General features: G+C 50.4%; 1 protein-coding gene across 1 annotated transcript in view; it reads right to left on the reverse strand.

The window, feature by feature from the left end:
• The window catches only part of LOC121580517 (M-protein, striated muscle), a 171639-nt gene that overhangs the window by 16882 nt on the left and 133644 nt on the right, over positions 1 to 21113 (reverse strand). Inside the window, exons 25-30 of the mRNA XM_045224866.1 lie at positions 19114 to 19250; positions 18599 to 18743; positions 18029 to 18088; positions 17853 to 17920; positions 5616 to 5741; positions 65 to 152 (exon numbers count right to left, since the gene is read on the reverse strand). Coding sequence (XP_045080801.1) covers positions 65 to 152; positions 5616 to 5741; positions 17853 to 17920; positions 18029 to 18088; positions 18599 to 18743; positions 19114 to 19250 — 624 coding nt within the window. The remainder of the gene's footprint in view (positions 1 to 64; positions 153 to 5615; positions 5742 to 17852; positions 17921 to 18028; positions 18089 to 18598; positions 18744 to 19113; positions 19251 to 21113) is intronic.

Below are 21113 nucleotides of genomic sequence, written 5' to 3' on the forward strand. Positions count from 1 at the left end.
ATACAGTATATACATGATAAGTGTTCTAGAACACAGTAGAGCCGTGAGAGAGGTGTATCCGTACCTGCTTCAGTCAGGTTGAACATGCTCTTATCTTTTCCTCTGGCATCCTTTAGCTTCACCTCGTACACACCTGCATCCTTTTTGGACAACTAGAACAGGGTTAGAGTCAGAGAGGAGGACAGTCAGAGACCTTGAGAGACACTTACCCAGCCCTCATCAGTTACAAAGGCAATCTGAGGCTCTGTCCCAAATCACACCCTATTCCCTATACAGTCTCATAGTTCCGGCCAAAAGTAATGCCCTACATAGGGAATAGGGTGCCATCTGGGACGTGGCCTGAATTATGCTGACACAGATCACACAGAGAAACTTCTAGACCCGAAACAACGCTTTTTTCCTGCCAAGATGCTGCAGGCTGATAAGTGGACAGACAGTGACTCATGGCTTTAGATAAAGTATCAGTCCAGACTTTGTGTCTTGGTGGTGCCTCCACGACGGCTGCTGGTGCCATTCTCTCCCCAGGGTCCCCACATTCAGTGTCTGTTTTAACCACAACCCACTGCGGATTACAAGATAAGCAGGTTAATGTAGCAGCCTATAGCTGCAGCTGCAGCTATGCGCCCTCTAGGAGAGTAGTGGTGGAGGTGCAGCTCTCTGACCCATGCTATGGGCCCTCTCGGAGAGTAGTGGTGGAGGTGCAGCTCTCTGACCCATGCTATGGGCCCTCTAGGAGAGTGGTGGTGGAGGTGCAGCTCTCTGACCCATGCTATGGGCCCTCTAGGAGAGTAGTGGTGGAGGTGCAGCTCTCCTCTGACCCATGCTATGGGCCCTCTAGAGAGTAGTGGTGGAGGTGCAGCTCTCTGACCCATGCTATGGGCCCTCTAGGAGAGTAGTGGTGGAGGTGCAGCTCTCTCCTCTGACCCATGCTATGGGCCCCTCTAGGAGAGTAGTGGTGGAGGTGCAGCTCTCCTCTGACCCATGCTATGGGCCCTCTAGAGAAGTAGTGGTGGAGGTGCAGCTCTCTGACCCATGCTATGGGCCCTCTAGGAGAGTAGTGGTGGAGTTGCAGCTCTCCTCTGACCCATGCTATGGGCCCTCTAGGAGAGTAGTGGTGGAGGTGCAGCTCTCTGACCCATGCTATGGGCCCTCTAGGAGAGTAGTGGTGGAGGTGCAGCTCTCCTCTGACCCATGCTATGGGCCCTCTAGGAGAGTAGTGGTGGAGGTGCAGCTCTCCTCTGACCCATGCTATGGGCCCTCTAGGAGAGTAGTGGTGGAGGTGCAGCTCTCTGACCCATGCTATGGGCCCTCTAGGAGAGTAGTGGTGGAGGTGCAGCTCTCTGACCCATGCTATGGGCCCTCTAGGAGAGTAGTGGTGGAGGTGCAGCTCTCTGACCCATGCTATGGGCCCTCTAGGAGAGTAGTGGTGGAGGTGCAGCTCTCTGACCCATGCTATGGGCCCTCTAGGAGAGTAGTGGTGGAGGTGCAGCTCTCTGACCCATGCTATGGGCCCTCTAGGAGAGTAGTGGTGGAGGTGCAGCTCTCTGACCCATGCTATGGGCCCTCTAGGAGAGTAGTGGTGGAGTTGCAGCTCTCCTCTGACCCATGCTATGGGCCCTCTAGGAGAGTAGTGGTGGAGGTGCAGCTCTCCTCTGACCCATAATATGGGCCCTCTAGGAGAGTAGTGGTGGAGGTGCAGCTCTCCTCTGACCCATAATATGGGCCCTCTAGGAGAGTAGTGGTGGAGGTGCAGCTCTCCTCTGACCCATGCTATGGGCCCTCTAGGAGAGTAGTGGTGGAGGTGCAGCTCTCTGACCCATGCTATGGGCCCTCTAGGAGAGTAGTGGTGGAGGTGCAGCTCTCTGACCCATGCTATGGGCCCTCTAGGAGAGTAGTGGTGGAGGTGCAGCTCTCCTCTGACCCATGCTATGGGCCCTCTAGGAGAGTAGTGGTGGAGGTGCAGCTCTCTGACCCATGCTATGGGCCCTCTAGGAGAGTAGTGGTGGAGGTGCAGCTCTCTGACCCATGCTATGGGCCCTCTAGGAGAATAGTGGTGGAGTTGCAGCTCTCCTCTGACCCATGCTATGGGCCCTCTAGGAGAGTAGTGGTGGAGGTGCAGCTCTCCTCTGACCCATAATATGGGCCCTCTAGGAGAGTAGTGGTGGAGGTGCAGCTCTCCTCTGACCCATAATATGGGCCCTCTAGGAGAGTAGTGGTGGAGGTGCAGCTCTCCTCTGACCCATGCTATGGGCCCTCTAGGAGAGTAGTGGTGGAGGTGCAGCTCTCTGACCCATGCTATGGGCCCTCTAGGAGAGTAGTGGTGGAAGTGCAGCTCTCTGACCCATGCTATGGGCCCTCTAGGAGAGTAGTGGTGGAGGTGCAGCTCTCCTCTGACCCATGCTATGGGCCCTCTAGGAGAGTAGTGGTGGAGGTGCAGCTCTCTGACCCATGCTATGGGCCCTCTGGGAGAGTAGTGGTGGAGGTGCAGCTCTCTGACCCATGCTATGGGCCCTCTAGGAGAGTAGTGGTGGAGGTGCAGCTCTCTGACCCATGCTATGGGCCCTCTAGGAGAGTAGTGGTGGAGGTGCAGCTCTCTGACCCATGCTATGGGCCCTCTAGGAGAGTAGTGGTGGAGGTGCAGCTCTCTGACCCATGCTATGGGCCCTCTAGGAGAGTAGTGGTGGAGGTGCAGCTCTCTGACCCATGCTATGGGCCCTCTAGGAGAGTAGTGGTGGAGGTGCAGCTCTCTGACCCATGCTATGGGCCCTCTAGGAGAGTAGTGGTCGAGGTGTAGCTCTCTGACCCATGCTATGGGTTCTCTAGGAGAGTAGTAGTGGAGGTGCAGCTCTCTGACCCATGCTATGGGCCCTCTAGGAGAGTAGTGGTGGAGGTGCAGCTCTCTGACCCATGCTATGGCACTGGCTCCACCCCTCTGTCACACACTGACATCTGAATGGACATTGTGGTACTTTGAAACTAGGCATTCAATGTGACTGGAATACATTTATTTGTACCTCCATAATAGCAGATGGTTATTTTCCCTTCATTTGAACAGAACATGGCGTCTAACGCCAATGCAGTGGGACTGAACGCAGATTATATTTTAACTATTTAAATTTAGCACATGGAACTACCATATATTTATGATATATGGGCATAAATGTTGAAGAGAGTTTGATACATAAATGAGACTACATCATAGATATTTGCTACATTCACATAGTGAACATATTCACTGTCAATAAGGTTTATACATTAGATAGTGTCATAATAACAGATATTTGTTAGAAGCATCTGGTCAACTGAGAGTGACAACATTTACATTTACGTCATTTAGTAGACGCTCTTATCCAGAGCGATTTACAAATTGGTGCATTCACCTTATAGCCAGTGGGATAACCACTTTACAATATGTTTTTTTTTTTTACTGGGCTGAGCTGGAACTTTGCTTCCGCAGAGGTAGGGGGGCCAGCAGGCCAGAGGTGGATGAACGCAATGCCCTCGTTTGGGTGTAGGGACTGATCAGAGCCTGAAGGTACGGAGGTGCCGTTCCCTTCACAGCTCCGTAGGCAAGCACCATGGTCTTGTAGCAGATGCGAGCTTCAACTGGAAGCCAGTGGAGTGTGCGGAGGAGCGGGGTGACGTGAGAGAACTTGGGAAGGTTGAACACCAGACGGGCTGCGGCATTCTGGATGAGTTGTAGGGGTTTAATGGCACAGGCAGGGAGCCCAGCCAACAGCGAGTTGCAGTAATCCAGACGGGAGATGACAAGTGCCTGGATTAGGACCTGTGCCGCTTCCTGTGTAAGGCAGGGTCGTACTCTCCGAATGTTGTAGAGCATGAACCTACGTCATTTAGCAGACGCTCTTATCCAGAGTAAGGCAGGGTCGTACTCTCTGAATGTTGTAGAGCATGAACCTACGTCATTTAGCAGACGCTCTTATCCAGAGTAAGGCAGGGTCGTACTCTCTGAATGTTGTAGAGCATGAACCTACGTCATTTAGCAGACGCTCTTATCCAGAGTAAGGCAGGGTCGTACTCTCTGAATGTTGTAGAGCATGAACCTACTTCATTTAGCAGACGCTCTTATCCAGAGTAAGGCAGGGTCGTACTCTCTGAATGTTGTAGAGCATGAACCTACTTCATTTAGCAGACGCTCTTATCCAGAGTAAGGCAGGGTCGTACTCTCTGAATGTTGTAGAGCATGAACCTCGTCATTTAGCAGACGCTCTTATCCAGAGTAAGGCAGGGTCGTACTCTCTGAATGTTGTAGAGCATGAACCTACGTCATTTAGCAGACGCTCTTATCCAGAGTAAGGCAGGGTCGTACTCTCTGAATGTTGTAGAGCATGAACCTACTTCATTTAGCAGACGCTCTTATCCAGAGTAAGGCAGGGTCGTACTCTCTGAATGTTGTAGAGCATGAACCTACGTCATTTAGCAGACGCTCTTATCCAGAGTAAGGCAGGGTCGTACTCTCTGAATGTTGTAGAGCATGAACCTACTTCATTTAGCAGACGCTCTTATCCAGAGTAAGGCAGGGTCGTACTCTCTGAATGTTGTAGAGCATGAACCTACTTCATTTAGCAGACGCTCTTATCCAGAGTAAGGCAGGGTCGTACTCTCTGAATGTTGTAGAGCATGAACCTACGTCATTTAGCAGACGCTCTTATCCAGAGTAAGGCAGGGTCGTACTCTCTGAATGTTGTAGAGCATGAACCTACTTCATTTAGCAGACGCTCTTATCCAGAGTAAGGCAGGGTCGTACTCTCTGAATGTTGTAGAGCATGAACCTACTTCATTTAGCAGACGCTCTTATCCAGAGTAAGGCAGGGTCGTACTCTCTGAATGTTGTAGAGCATGAACCTACTTCATTTAGCAGACGCTCTTATCCAGAGTAAGGCAGGGTCGTACTCTCTGAATGTTGTAGAGCATGAACCTACTTCATTTAGCAGACGCTCTTATCCAGAGTAAGGCAGGGTCGTACTCTCTGAATGTTGTAGAGCATGAACCTACTTCATTTAGCAGACGCTCTTATCCAGAGTAAGGCAGGGTCGTACTCTCTGAATGTTGTAGAGCATGAACCTACTTCATTTAGCAGACGCTCTTATCGTACTCTCCGTCTACCATAGATATCATTCTTATTATTACAATGGTGACGGACAGTCTTGGAGTAGTTTAGGAGTGACATGATATAACCTAAATGTCCTAATGTTAGAGTCTGTGACAGGGAGGGACAGTCTAGTGGGGTAGTAGGCTGTAAATGTTGGCCGTTAGCGTACAGTAGTTTGGTAGCCGTTAGCCTGATAGCATATTGTAAAGCGTAGCAGAGCTGAGTTAGAAGCAATGCTCTTCAGAAGTTAGCTGAACCAGACCAGACCTGGGTTAAATACATAGCCTACGGGATGGCAAATAATTGAGCTGTGATTCATTTAGCTTGACCAGCATGCAGGGCGGGTGGAGCTTGCACTTTTTGTACTACTCCATTGCTTCCATTATACGGACAAGCTACATCAGAAGCACCTTGAGTAGTAATGGACATTATGACCCAGGTCTTCTCCACACACCCCGTCTGTCTACCGCCTCAACCCCATCCCCCACAGCCACTTCCTGACCTTTCCGATGTTGAAGGTCAACAGTACGTCCTTCATCTCGATCTTCTTGTAATCAGCATCATCCTCTTCAATCTCCAATCCGTCTTTGTACCATCTGATCTCTGTCTCTGGCTTGATGTTTCCTATCTACAGGGAAAGACACACAGAGACAGTCAGCACACTGAGGGCTTAATGGACCCCCTATCTAAATAGCATTGAAAAAAATATCCATCAAAATCTATCAGTTTAAGATAAAGATATGTATTTTTGCGTCTCAATCCACTGCATCCTCCGATGACGGCCTTCCGCGGTGGATTGTGACAGAGCTACAGTGGTGTTTGTCAGACCAGGAGACGTCCCGAAAATCAGTCTTCTCATTAAAACGTCTGTAGCATCCGAATGTCTGTATGACCCCACCATCGAAAGCTGAGAATTTCACAAACACGTACATGTCGGTTGTTTTGTATTTGTATTTATTATGGATCCCCAGCTACTCTTCCTTGGGACCGGCAAAATTAAGGCAGTTATACAATTTAAAAAACGTTATAATACATTCATAACAGAATTCACAACATATTGAGGATGTTCCCTCAGGCCACTACTCCACTACCACATATCTATAACACAGAATCCATGTGTACGTGTGTGTATAGTGCGTATGTTATCGTGTGTGTTTATGCATGTGTCTGTGTCTATGTTTGTGTTGCTTCACAGTCCCTGCAGTTCCATAAGATTAATTTTTATCTGTTTATTTAATCTGATTTTACTGCCTGCATCAGTTACCTGATGTGGAATAGAGTTCCATGTAGTCATGGCTCTATGTATTTTTATTTCTATTTATTGTTATTTCATAACACTTTACCCAATACATTTAGTGTGTTCCCTCAGGCCACTACTCCACTAACACATATTTACAATACAACATCCATGTGTACGTGTGTGTAGAGTGAGTGTCTATATGTATGTGTGTATGTACCTGTGTGTGTCTCTTCACAGTCCCTGCTGTTCCACAAGGTGTATTTTTACCTGTTTTTTAAATCTGATTCTACTTCTTGCATCAGTTACCTGATGTGGAATAGAGTTCCATGTAGTCATGGCTCTATGTAGTACTGTGCGCCTCCCATAGTCTGTTCTGGACTTGGGGACTGTGAAGAGACCTCTGGTGGCATGTCTTGTGGGGTATGCATGGGTGTCCAAGCTGTGTGCCAGTAGTCCAAACAGACAGCTCGGTGCATTCAGCTCGTCGACACCTCTCACAAAAACAAGCAGTGATGAAGTCAATCTTTCTTCCACTCTGAGCCAGGAGAGACTGACATGCATGTCATCAATGTTAGCTCTCTGTGTACTTTTAAGGGCCAGCTGTGCTGCCCTGTTCTGAGCCAACTGCAATTTTCCCAAGTCCCTCTTTGTGTCACCTGACCACACTACTGAACAATAGTCCAGGTGTGACAAAACTAGGGCCTGTAGGGCCTGCCTTGTTGATAGTGTTGTTAAGAAGACAGAGCAGCGCTTAATTATGGATATACTTGTCCCCATTTTAGCTACTGTTGAATCAATATGCTTTGACCATGACAGTCATAAATACATTCCTACGCTCATAGAATGGAACCCTACCCTCACAGATAGAATCTTACCATGATAGACATAACCTTACCATTTTTTATTTTTTATTTATTTCACCTTTATTTAACCAGGTAAGCCAGTTGAGAACAAGTTCTCATTTACAACTGCGACCTGGCCAAGATAAAGCAAAGCAGTGCGATAAAAACAACAGCACAGAGTTACATATGGGGTAAAACAAAACATAAAGTCAAAAATACAACAGAAAATCTATATACAGTGTGTGCGAATGTAGTACATTATGGAGGTAAGGCAATAAAATAGGCCATAGTGCAAAATAATACTGGGGGTGCAAATGAGCAAAATAAATAACAATATTGGGATGAGGTAGTTGGGTGGGCTAATTTCAGAATGGCTGTGTACAGGTGCAGTGATCGGTAAGCTGCTCTGACAACTGATGCTTAAAGTTAGTGAGGGAGATAAGAGTCTCCAGCTTCAGAGATTTTTGCAGTTCGTTCCAGTCATTGGCAGCAGAGAACTGGAAGGAATGGCAGCCAAAGGAGGTGTTGGCTTTGGGGATGACCAGTGAGATATACCTGCTGGAGCGCAGACTACGGGTGGGTGTTGCTATGGTGACCAATGAGCTAAGATAAGGCGGGGATTTGCCTAGCAGTGATTTATAGATGACCTGGAGCCAGTGGGTTTGGCGACGAATATGTAGTGAGGGCCAGCCAACAAGAGCGTACAGGTCACAGTGGTGGGTAGTATATGGGGCTTTGGTGACAAAACGGATGGCACTGTGATAGACTACATCCAATTTGCTGAGTAGAGTGTTGGAGGCTATTTTGTAAATATAATAATATATAATATGCCATTTAGCTTTTATCCAAAGCGACTTACAGTCATGTGTGCATACATTTTTACGTATGGGTGGTCCCGGGGATCGAACCCACTACCCTGGCGTTACAAGCGCCATGCTCTACCAATTGAGCTACAGAGGACCTAAATGACATCGCCGAAGTCAAGGATCGGTAGGATAGTCAGTTTTACGAGGGCATGTTTGGCAGCATGAGTGAAGGAGGCTTTGTTGCGAAATAGGAAGCAGATTCTAGATCTAACTTTTGATTGGAGATGCTTAATGTAAGTCTGGAAGGAGAGTTTACAGTCTAACCAGACACCTAGGTATTTGTAGTTGTCCACATACTTTAAGTCAGACCCGTCGAGAGTAGTGATTCTAGTCGGATGGGCAGGTGCCAGCAGCGTTCGATTGAAGAGCATGCATTTAGTTTTACTAGTGTTTAAGAGCAGTTGGAGGCCACGGAAGGAGTGTTGTATGGCATTGAAGCTCGTTTGGAGGTTTGTTAACACAGTGTCCAATGAAGGGCCAGATGTATACAAAATGGTGTCGTCTGCATAGAGGTGGATACGAGCGTCACCAGCAGCAAGAGCGACATCATTAATATACACAGAGAATAGAGTCGGCCTGAGAATTGATCCTAATCTCAGCTCGTTACCTGTATAAAAGACACCTGGGAGCCAGAAATCTTTCTGATTGAGAGGGGGTCATATACTTATTTCCCTCATTAAAATGCAAATCAATTAATAACATTTTTGACATGCGTTTTTCTGGATTTTTTTGTTGTTATTCTGTCTCTCACTGTTCAAATAAACCTACCATTAAAATTATAGACTGATCATTTCTTTGTCAGTGGGCAAACGTACAAAATCAGCAGGGGATCAAATACTTTTTTCCCTCACTGTATGTACGGCAGGACCAAATCGGAGAGATAGGTAGGAGCAAGCCCATGTAATGCTTTGTAGGTTAGCAGTAAAACCTTGAAATCAGCCCTAGCCTTAACAGGAAGCCAGTGCCATCCAGGACCTATATACTAGGCGGTGTCAGAGGAAGGCCCAAAAAATTGTCAAAGACTCCAGCCACCCTAGTCATAGACTGTTCTCTCTTCTACCGCACGGCAAGCGGTACCGGACCACCAAGTCTAGGACCAAAAGGCTCCTTAACAGCTTCTACCCCCAAGCCATAAGACTCCTGAACTATTAATCAAATGGCCACCAGGACTGTTTACTATTTGCATTGACCTCCCCCTCCCCCCCACCCCTTTGTTTTTACACTGCTGCGACTCTCTGTTTATTATCTATGCATAGTCACTTTACCCCTACCTATAGTGCCTCGCAAAAGTATTCATCCCCTTGGCATTTTTCCTATTTTGTTGCATTACAACATGTCATTTAAATGGATTTTTATTTGGATTTCATGTAATGGACATACACAAAATAGTCCAAATTGGTGAAGTGAAATGAAAAAAATTACTTGTTTCAGAAAATTCTACAAAATAAATAACGGAAAAGTGGTGCGTGCATATTGTCACGGTTCAGACAGACGACAAGAGGACCACAATTGCGTCACACCAGAAAGTTTATTAAAACTTAAGGGAGAAGGGAAGTAGGGAGTGAGTGAAGGCTCCAGGGGTTATCCCGTCCAATGTGCTGGGTCTGTGCCCCCCCCCAGTGGCAGCGGTGCGTCCGATGACGCCGGTGGTTGGTGGTCCAGAAGTCCTGGGGGGGGAGGAAACACAGACACAACGGGGCGGATGAAACAAGGCAGAAGTACAGTTCAAGGGAAATCCAAATACGTTGTAGCAAGGCAGAAGGCTGGTCAGAGTTACCGGGGTCGAAGAGTAGTCAGGAGTCGTAATGGCAGAAAGCAGGTCTGGTTTTCCTGGGGCAGAAGAGTATCCAAGAATCAGGCAGGTCCGGGGTCACAAAACAAGGGTGAGCCAGAAGCGCGAGCACACAGGTTCCGGGTGTGAGCTTTGCAGACGATCTGACAAAGGAGAGCTGAGAGACGGGACTTTAAATACTGGGAGAGGTTAGTGGGTAATGCAGCGCAGCTGGCAGAGTAATTAGAGCCGAGCAGAGCAGGGACAGGTGGAGCTCGTTAGGCTGAGTAGAGAGAGAGAGATGAGCAGAGTGGAAGATAGTGGAAACACATTAAGGTGGTAACCCGGTGGAGTGAGAGGGCTCATGACAGAACCCCCCAAGGGACGGCCCCAGAAGTCCCAAGAGCAACACCACGCCGGGCGGAGGAGGGGAGCCGGAGGAGGGCTAGAACTCCTCCGAACGGTCCGAGCGAACGCCCTCATCCTCGGAGGAAGCCGGAGGGCCGTGGTCGGGAGATGGGACAGGTCCCGAGACAGGATCAGGCACAGGACAGGAAGCCGAGCCGGGGCAGGACGGTTAGGGATCCCTCTGGGGCGGCCCCTACGGATTGCAGGTTGATCAGGATGCCGTTGGTGGAAGGCGGTGATGAGAGTCCTATCCACAATCCGACTAGCTGGCACCCAGGTCCTTTCCTCAGGTCCATAGCCCTCCCAGTCAATGAGGTACTGGAGACCCCTACCCCTCCGTCTGGACCGAAGCAGGCGGCGGACGGTGTAAACCAGACCACCATCGACGAGCCGTGGAGGAGGAGGACAAGGCGCAGCAGGGACCAGCGGACTCTCATGAATGGGCTTAATCTTAGACACATGGAAAGTGGGGTGCACCCTCATGGAATTAGGCAGTTGGAGCCGGACAGCAGTTGGGCTAATCACTCTTATGATAGGGAATGGGCCAATGAACCGAGGTGCCAACTTCTGCGACTCCACCCTGAGTGGCAGGTTCCTTGACGACAACCACACCCTTTGACCAACATGGTAGGTGGGAGCAGGGATTCTCCGACGGTTGGCCCGGTAGTGTAGCTGGCAACGGATCTGAGAAGTGTGGCTCGGGCCTGTGACCAGGTGCGGCGACATCGACGGGCAAACGCAAGTGCAGATGGGCAAGTAACCTCCCCTTCCTGACTGGCAAATAGAGGAGGCTGGTATCCGTAAACACATTGGAAAGGGGACATACCGATGGCAGAGCAGGTCAGAGAATTGTGTGCGTACTCCACCCATGTCAATTGCTGCGACCAGGAGTGGGGGGTTGCGTGAAGTCATGCATCGCAGTGCCTTCTCGAGCTCCTGATTTGCCCGCTCTGACTGCCCATTGGATTGGGGATGGAATCCGGAAGTCAGACTGACTGTGGCTCCCAGCAGGTGACAGAACTCCTTCCAAAAAGCGGAGGAGAATTGTGGACCACGGTCAGAAACTACATCCTTTGGCAGTCCGTGGATCCGGAAGACGTGTTCCAGGACCACCTGGGCGGTCTCCTTGGCGGTTGGGAGCTTGGGGAGGGGAATGAAGTGTGCCATCTTGCTGAATCGGTCAACTATGGTGAGAATGACGGTCTTGCCCCTTGAAGGGGGCAGCCCCGTGACAAAGTCAAGGGCGATGTGAGACCAGGGACGTCTGGGCACAGGCAGGGGCTGCAGCAATCCGGCTGGGGGGCTGGCAGGACGACTTGTGTTGGTTGCAGATGGGGCAGGCTTGGACGAATTCCCGTACATCCTTTCTCAGAGCGGGCCACCAGAACCTCTGGGCGAGCAGGTTGTAAGTGCGGGTGGAGCCAGGGTGACAAGCTAGGCGGGAGTCATGTCCCCACTGAACGACCTGGGACCTTAGGTTTTCGGGGACAAAAAGGCGGTCAGCTGGGCAAGTGCTGGGACCGGGCTGGTTACGGAGAGCTTCCAGCACCTGTTCCTCAACAGCCCAGGTCAGAGCTGCTACGATGCAGGGACTTGGCAGAATCGACACAGGATCCTTGGAGGGGTTGTCATCCTTCTGGAATTGACGGGAGAGGGCGTCTGGCTTGGTGTTGCGTGATCCAGGCCGGTATGACAGAGTGAAATTAAACCTGGTGAAGAACAGGGCCCAGCGGGACTGCCTGGAGTTCAACCGTTTGGCCGTGCGGATGTACTCCAAGTTCTTATGATCGGTCCAAACGAGAAATGGAATGGTGGACCCCTCCAGCCAGTGACGCCACTCCTCCAAGGCAAGCTTCACAGCCAGCAGCTCTCGGTTCCCTATGTCGTAATTGCACTCAGAGGGGACAACCGACGTGAGAAAAAGGCACAGGGATGGAGCTTCCTATCCTCCGCAGCCCACTGAGAAATCACAGCACCAACTCCCACATCCGAGGCGTCCACCTCCACAATGAGTGCCGGTCCACGTCAGGCATCTGGAGGATGGGAGCGGAGGTGAACCTTACCTTGAGGGTACTGAAAGGCCTTGTCGGCTGCTGGGGTCCAGGTGAAGGGTTGCTTGGTGCTGGTTAGAGCAGTGAGAGGGGCAGCAACGGTACTGTAGTTCCGGATAAACTTTCTATAGAAGTTAGCAAACCCCAGAAACTGTTGCAGCTTCTTTCTGTTCTCCGGAACTGGCCATGACGTGACTGCTGATACTTTGGCAGGATCCATTTGGATACTTCCCTCTGCCACTATGTACCCCAGGAAGGCCACTGTCTTGACGTGAAACTCACACTTCTCTGCCTTGGCGTAGAGGGAATTCTCCAGAAGACGATGAAGGACTTGCTGGACATGGCGGGGTGTGTTCAGACAGGTTTCTGGAGTAGATTAAGATGTCATCCAGGTAAACGAAGACAAACTTGTTTAACATGTCCCGCAGTACATCATTCACTAGAGCCTGGAACACAGCAGGAGCATTGGTGAGGCCAAAAGGCATAACCAGATACTCGTAGTGGCCTGTTGGTGTATTGAATGCGGTCTTCCATTCATCTCCCTCCCGGATCCGCACTAGGTGGTAAGCGTTTCTGAGATCCAACTTGGTAAAAACAGTGGCTCCCTGGAGCAACTCAAAAGCAGAGGTGAGCAGAGGGAGAGGGTAACGGTTTTTCACTGTGATGTCGTTGGAGTCCCCTGTAGTCGATGCAGGGGCGAAGAGATCCGTCCCTCTTCCCCACAAAGAAGAAGCCAGCACCAGCCGGAGATGAAGATGAACGGATCAATCCTGTGGACAGAGAGTCATTGATGTAGTCCTCCATGGACCTTCTTTCAGGAGCAGACAACGAATAAAGACGGCCCCCTTGGAGGGGCTGTTCCAGGGAGGAGGTCGATGGCACAGTCGTACGGTCGGTGAGGGGGCAGAGATGTGGCTCTTGCTTTGTTAAACACTTCTCTGAGACCATGGTAGCATTCTGGGACATGGGAGAGGTCAGGGGCGGAGTTAGTAGGTACTGGCCGAGGGTAGTGCGGCAGCAAGCAGGCAGGTTCGGTGGCAGTCCTCTCCCCACTCCCTGATCACCCCGGTCACCCAGTCGAGCTGAGGTTGTGCCGGGCGGAGCCATGGGTAACCCAGGATGAGGGGTTGGCCTGGAGAGGGGAGCAGGTGAAACTGGATAGTTTCTTGATGGTTTCCGGACAGACCCATCAAGACCGGGGCCGTGACATGAGTGACCGATCCGAGTAAGTGTCCGTCCAGTGCCCGGGCAGGAATAGGAGGTGTCAAACGGAGGTTCTCCAGTCCCAGTTGGCGTGCCAGCTTGATGTCCATTATGTTGGCTTCGGCGCCAGAATCCACCAGAGCAGCCAGGGTGTGAGTAGAGTCAGAGAGGCGGAGGTGAACTTGCAGCAAGGGTTTGCGGTCGGAGGACTGGATGGTCATTGAGCTCAACCGGACTCCCCCTATGCCCGGTGAGCTTCGGCTTTTAAAGGGCAGGTTACCACACGATGTCCATCACCTCCACAATAGAGGCAGAGGTTTTGAGGTGAAGCGGCGCTGGCGCTCTGCAGGAGTGAGAGAGGCTCGCCCAATCTCCATAGGCTCAGACTGATCAAGCTGACTTGGGTGAGTGGCAGTAGCTGACAGGAGCCCAGTCGGATCTCTCCGAATGCCGGTAGTTGGTGGACCTTGGCGCCCCCTCTCACGACGACGGGTCTGTATCCTTCTGTCGATCCGGACAGTCAGTGCGATGGCTTCATCAAGAGTGGAAGGCAGTTCATGGGAGACCAACTTCCGTCCTTGATATAGTCAGCCAAGCTATGGAAGAACGCGTCCACCAACGATGGTGTGTTCCAAGAACTTCGTCTTGCCAGGGTTCGGAAGTCGATGGAATGGTCTGCGACTGTACGTCTGCCTTGTCGAATACTGAACAGTTCACGAGACGCCTCTGCGGTTGGTGAATCCAGGTCAAACACCTTCAGCATCTCCTCAGCAAACAGGTCGAAGGTTGCACATGCGGGGGTTTGACGTTCGAACTCTGCTGTTCCCCAGAGTCGAGCTCGGCCCGTCAGGTGAGTGATGGCATACCCGACCCTAGCCCCTCCGTGGCGAAGGTCCTTGGCTGCAAGGAGAACTGAAGTCGGCAGCTAGTCAGGAATGGCCGGACCTGGGTAGAATCGCCGTTGAACCGCTCGGGGGTTTCCAATCTTGGGTTCCGGGGCAGCGCTGAAATGACCGGGGCAGGTGACTCGGAGGCAGGGCTGGTGGGCAGACTGGCTGGGGGTAAGGTTGGTGAGGAGTTGAATGATCCTGGCGAGTTGTTGTTGCTGCTGCTGGGACTGCTGCTGGTGCTGCTGGAACTGCTGATGCTGTTGGTGGCCGACCTGAAGCAGAGAGGTGATGTCGCCGCTCATGCGGCCTAGCTCTCTCTCAGTGTGTTCCAGGCGTAGCATGGCGGTGGGTTGCTCAGGTTCTTCGGTTTCCATGTCGGGGGAAGTGTGCGCTGAGTCCATGATGGTCAGATCGTACTGTCACGGTTCAGACAGACGACAAGAGGACCACAATTGCGTCACACCAGAAAGTTTATTAAAACTTAAGGGAGAAGGGAAGTAGGGAGTGAGTGAAGGCTCCAGGGGTTATCCCGTCCAATGTGCTGGGTCTGTGCCCCCCAGTGGCAGCGGTGCGTCCGATGACGCCGGTGGTTGGTGGTCCAGAAGTCCTGGGGGAGGAAACACAGACACAACGGGGCGGATGAAACAAGGCAGAAGTACAGTTCAAGGGAAATCCAAATACGTTGTAGCAAGGCAGAAGGCTGGTCAGAGTTACCGGGGTCGAAGAGTAGTCAGGAGTCGTAATGGCAGAAAGCAGGTCTGGTTTTCCTGGGGCAGAAGAGTATCCAAGAATCAGGCAGGTCCGGGGTCACAAAACAAGGGTGAGCCAGAAGCGCGAGCACACAGGTTCCGGGTGTGAGCTTTGCAGACGATCTGACAAAGGAGAGCTGAGAGACGGGACTTTAAATACTGGGAGAGGTTAGTGGGTAATGCAGCGCAGCTGGCAGAGTAATTAGAGCCGAGCAGAGCAGGGACAGGTGGAGCTCGTTAGGCTGAGTAGAGAGAGAGAGATGAGCAGAGTGGAAGATAGTGGAAACACATTAAGGTGGTAACCCGGTGGAGTGAGAGGGCTCATGACACATATATATTCACCCCCTTTGCTATGAAGCCCCTAAATAAGATATGGTGCAATCAATTACCTTCAGAAGTAACATAATTAATTAAATAAAGTCCACCTGTGTGCAATCTAAGTGTCACATGATCTGTCACATGATCTCAGTATATATACACCTGTTCTGAAAGGCCCCAGAGTCTGCAACACCACTAAGCAAGGGGCACCACCAAGCAAGCAGCACTATGAAGACCAAGGAGCTCTCCAAACAGGTCAGGGACAAAGTTGTGGAGAAGTACAGATCAGGGTTGGGTTATAAAAAAATATCCGAAACTTTGAACATCCCACGGAGCACCATTAAATCCCTTAATACAAAATGGAAAGAATATGGCACCACAACAAACCTGCCAAGAGAGGGCCGCCCACCAAAACTCACGGACCAGGCAAGGAGGGCATTAATCAGAGAGGCGACAAAGAGACCAAAGATAACCCTGAAGGAGCTGCAAAGCTCCACAGCAGAGATTGGAGTATCTGTCCTTTAGAACACTTTAAGCTGTACACTCCACAGAGCTGGGCTTTACGGAAGAGTGGTAAAAAAAAAAAAAGCCATTGCTTGAAGAAAAAAATAAGCAAACACATTTTGTGTTCGCCAAAATGCATGTGGGAGACTCCCCAAACATATGGAAGCTTTTTGGCCATCAAGGAAAACGCTATGTCTGGCGCAAACCCAACACCTCTCATCACCCCGAGAACACCATCCCCACAGTGAAGCATGGTGGTGGCAGCATCATGCTGTGGGGTTGTTTTTCATCGGCAGGGACTGGGAAACCAGTCAGAATTGAAGGAATGATGGATGGCGCTAAATACAGGGAAATTCTTGAGGGAAACCTGTTTCAGTCTTCTAGAGATTTGAGAATGGGACGGAGGTTCAACCTCCAGCAGGACAATGACCCTAAGCATACTGCTAAAGCAACACTCAAGTGGTTTAAGGGGAAACATTTAAATGTCTTGGAATGGCCAAGTCAAAGCCCAGACCACAATCTAATTGAGAATCTGTGGTATGACTTAAAGATTGCTGTACACCAGCGGAACCCATCCAAGTTGATGGAGCTGGAGCAGTTTTGCCTTGAAGAATGGGCAAAAATCCCAGTGGCTAGATGTGCCAAGCTTATAGAGACATACCCCAAGAGACTTGCAGCTGTAATTGCTGCAAAAGGTGGCTCTACAAAGTATTGACTTTGAGGGGATGAATAGTTATGCACGCTCAAGTTTTTTTGTCTTATTTCTTGTTTGTTTCACAATAAAAAATATTTTGCATCTTCAAAGTGGTAGGAATGTTGTGTAAATTAAATGATACAAACCCCCAAAATATCCATTTTAATTCCAGGTTGTAAGGCAACAATTCCAAGGAGGGTGAATTCTTTCTAGTGGTGGCTGCATCATGTTATGGGTATGCTCGTATTCGTTAAAGACGTGGGAGTTTTTCAGGATAAAACAGAAACGGAATGCAGCTAAGCACAGGCCAAAATCCTAGAGGAAAACCTGGTTCAGTCTGCTTTCCACCAGCCACTGGGAGATTAATTCACCTTTCAGCAGGACAATAACCTAAAACACAAGGCCAAATCTACACTGGAGTTGCTCCAAAGTGGTCGATTTACATCTTTTAATTAATCCTACTTAAAAATCTATGGCAAGACCTGAAAATGGTTGTCTAGCAATGATCAACAACCAATTTGACAGAGCTTGAAGAATTTTGAAATCAATAAGTGGCAAATGTTGTACAATCCAGGTGTGGAAAGCTCTTAGAGACTTACCTAGAAAGACTCACAGCTGTAATCGCTGCCAAAGGTGCTTCTACAAAGTATTGACTCAGGGGTGTGAATACTCATTTAAATGAGATCTTTCTGTATTTCATTTTCAATACATGTTAACATCATAGATATAACCATAGTGTCATATAACCTTTCTATTATAGATAGAACCTTACCGTCATAGATAGTACCTTACCGTCATAGAACCCTAATGTTATAGATATAACCTTATCGTCATAGATAGAACCTTACCGTCATAGATAGAACCTTACCGCTGCAAAAAAATTATGTTATGGATAGAACCCTGCCATAGATCCTTACCATCATAGATAGAGTCCTAGTCATAGATATAAACTTACCGTCATAGATCCTTACCATCATAGATAGAACCTTACCATCACAGATAGAACCTTATCATCATAGAAACGTTCTGTTATAGATAGAACCTTACCGTCCGTCATAGAACGAACCCTACCGTCATAGATAGAACCCTACCATCATAAGTGTAACCTTACCACAATAGATAGAACCCTACCATCATAGATAGAACCCTACCATCATAGATAGAACCCTACCGTCATAGAACCTTTCTGTTATAGAACCTTACCGTGGCCTTCAGCAGCACGTTGCATTCTGGGGTGACTTCGAAACCAAGGTAGTCCACGAAGTGAGGACCTGAGAAAGACAACAGACAGAGTTAATACCGCTACTGGACTACACTCTGCAGCAACATAATATCAATCATCTAACAATATTATATGTTTAAAACAATATATTCCAGACCTTGTCTTCTGATCCATTCAGCATGTTCAAACTCAGACTTTTTCTGGAGCTCTCTGAACTCTGGAGAAGTAGAAGAAGTTACAGCCATATTTCACCACTAGAACACTTTCCCCCAGACACTAGAACACTTTCCCCCAGACACTAGAACACTTTCCCCCAGACACTAGAACACTTTCCCCCAGACACTAGAACACTTTCCCCCAGACACTAGAACACTTTCCCCCAGACACTAGAACACTTTCCCCCAGACACTAGAACACTTTCCCCCAGACACTAGAACACTTTCCCCCAGACACTAGAACACTTTCCCCCAGACACTAGAACACTTTCCCCCAGACAGTGGTCAGAATAGGAACCTACATGAGGAACCTACATGAGGAACCTACATGAGGAACCTACATGAGGAACCTACACCGCACCAAAGCCATCACATGCGCATACAGTTTGTCTAAACACTACTGGTCTTCTCCTGCCCCTTAGTGGACACAACATGTCACTGCTATCAGTGCCACATCCACTAGCTGTGGTAGGCATGGTGACTGAACCCCTGTAGGTGGGGTGTGGCCTCACCTTCTCCAATCAGCACCAGGCTGGTGGACCCCTTGGCCTTCCCGTCCACAAGGTTAAAGGTGAATGTTCCCTCGTCGGTGACCGCGAGAGAGTCCATGAACATCTCAATGATACCGGAGTTCTTGTCAAAGTTCATTGTGTATTTCTAGAGGAGGGAAATGTGACACGTGAGAACACGCTGCGGGGTGTTCTGATTGGTGGGTGGGTGGGTGGGTGTGTGTGTGTGTGTGTGTGTGTGTATATGTGTGTGTGGGTGTTTGTGTGTGTGTGTGTGTGTGTGTGTGGGTGTTTGTGTGTGTGTGTGTGTGTGTATATGTGTGTGTGTGTGTGTGTGTGTGTGTGTGTGTGTGTGTGTGTGTGTGTGTGTGTGTGTGTGTGTGTGTGTGTGTGTGTGTGTGTGTGCAAAAGTAGATGTGTGTGTCTTCTGTCCATAATGTGTGTGTTCTGATTGAGATGTGTGTGTACATGTGTGTGAGTGTGTATGCGTTTCCTGATCCTGATGTGTGTTTCCTCACCTCTCCGTTCTCTACGATCGCATCGTTGAAGACATACTCTACATGGCAGCCAGCGGTGAACTTCTCAACCTGTGTCCAGAACCTCACACGGCCCTTCTCCAGCAGATCCATGGCCATCTGAGTCTTGAAGGGAATGACTGGGGAGGAGGAGAAACAGGGAGACAGAGTCAGAGGAGGAGAGACAGGGGACAGAGTCAGAGGAGGAGAAACAGGGGGACAGAGTCAGAGGAGGAGAGACGGGGGGACAGAGCGAGAGGAGGAGAGACGGGGGGACAGAGTGAGAGGAGGAGAGACGGGGGGACAGAGTGAGAGGAGGAGAGACGGGGGGACAGAGTGAGAGGAGGAGAGACAGGGGGACAGAGTGAGAGGAGGAGAGACGGGGGGACAGAGTGAGAGGAGGAGAAACAGGGGGACATAGTCAGAGGAGGAGAAACAGAGTCAGAGGAGGAGAGACATGGGGACAGAGTCAGAGGAGGAGAAACAGAGTCAGAGGAGGAGAAACAGGGGGACAGAGTCAGAACAGAGTGAGAGGAGGAGAGACGGGGACAGAGTGAGAGGAGGAGAGAGAGTGAGAGGAGGAGAAACAGGGGACAGAGTCAGAGGAGGAGAAACAGAGTCAGAGGAGGAGAGACAGGGGGACAGAGTCAGAGGAGGAGAAACAGGGGACAGAGTCAGAGGAGGAGAGACAGGGGACAGAGTCAGAGGAGGAGAGACAGGGGGAGAGAGTCAGAGGAGGAGAGACAGGGGGACAGAGTCAGAGGAGGAGAAACAGAGTCAGAGGAGGAGAGACAGGGGGACAGAGTCAGAGGAGGAGAGACAGGGGGACAGAGCGAGAGGAGGAGAGACAGGGGGGACAGAGCGAGAGGAGGAGAGACAAGGGGACAGAGTGAGAGGAGGAGAGACGGGGGGACAGAGTGAGAGGAGGAGAGACGGGGGGACAGAGTGAGAGGAGGAGAGACGGGGGGACAGAGTGAGAGGAGGAGAGACGGGGACAGAGTGAGAGGAGAGACGGGGGGACAGAGTGAGAGGAGGAGAGACGGGGGGACAGAGTGAGAGGAGGAGAGACAGGGGGACAGAGTGAGAGGAGGAGAAACAGGGGGAAGACAGGGGGACAGAGTGAGAGGAGGAGAGACGGGGGACAGAGTGAGAGGAGGAGAGACAAGGGGACAGAGTGAGAGGAGGAGAGACGGGGACAGAGTGAGAGGAGGAGAGACGGGGGGACAGAGTGAGAGGAGGAGAGACGGGGGGACAGAGTGAGAGGAGGAGAGACGGGGGGACAGAGTGAGAGGAGGAGAGACGGGGGGACAGAGTGAGAGGAGGAGAGACGGGGGGACAGAGTGAGAGGAGGAGAGACGGGGGACAGAGTGAGAGGAGGAGAGACGGGGGACAGAGTGAGAGGAGGAGAGACGGGGGACAGAGTGAGAGGAGGAGAGACGGGGGACAGAGTGAGAGGAGGAGAGACGGGGACAGAGTGAGAGGAGGAGAGACGGGGACAGAGTGAGAGGAGGAGAGGGGGGACAGAGTGAGAGGAGGAGAGACGGGGGACAGAGTGAGAGGAGGAGAGACGGGGGACAGAGTGAGAGGAGGAGAGACGGGGGGACAGAGTGAGAGGAGGAAAGACGGGGACAGAGTGAGAGGAGGAGAGACAGGGGGACAGAGTGAGAGGAGGAGAGACAGGGGGAAGACAGGGGGACAGAGTGAGAGGAGGAGAAACAGGGGGAAGACAGGGGGACAGAGTCAGGACAGAGTGAGAGGAGGGGAGATAGAGGGACAGAGTGAGAGGAGGAGAGACAGGAGGACAGAGGGACAGAACAGAGTGAGAGGAAGATAGACAAGGGGAGATAGTCAGAACAGAGTGAGAGGAAGAGAGAGACAAGGGGAGATAGTCAGAACAGAGTGAGAGGAGGAGAGACGTGGACAGAGTCAAAGGAGGAGTTACAGGGGGACAGAGTCAGAGGAAGCGAGACAGGGGGACAGAGTCAGAGGAGGAGAGACAGGGG

The sequence above is a fragment of the Coregonus clupeaformis genome, chromosome 14 (assembly GCF_020615455.1).
Source record: "Coregonus clupeaformis isolate EN_2021a chromosome 14, ASM2061545v1, whole genome shotgun sequence".
Lineage (NCBI taxonomy): Eukaryota > Metazoa > Chordata > Actinopteri > Salmoniformes > Salmonidae > Coregonus > Coregonus clupeaformis.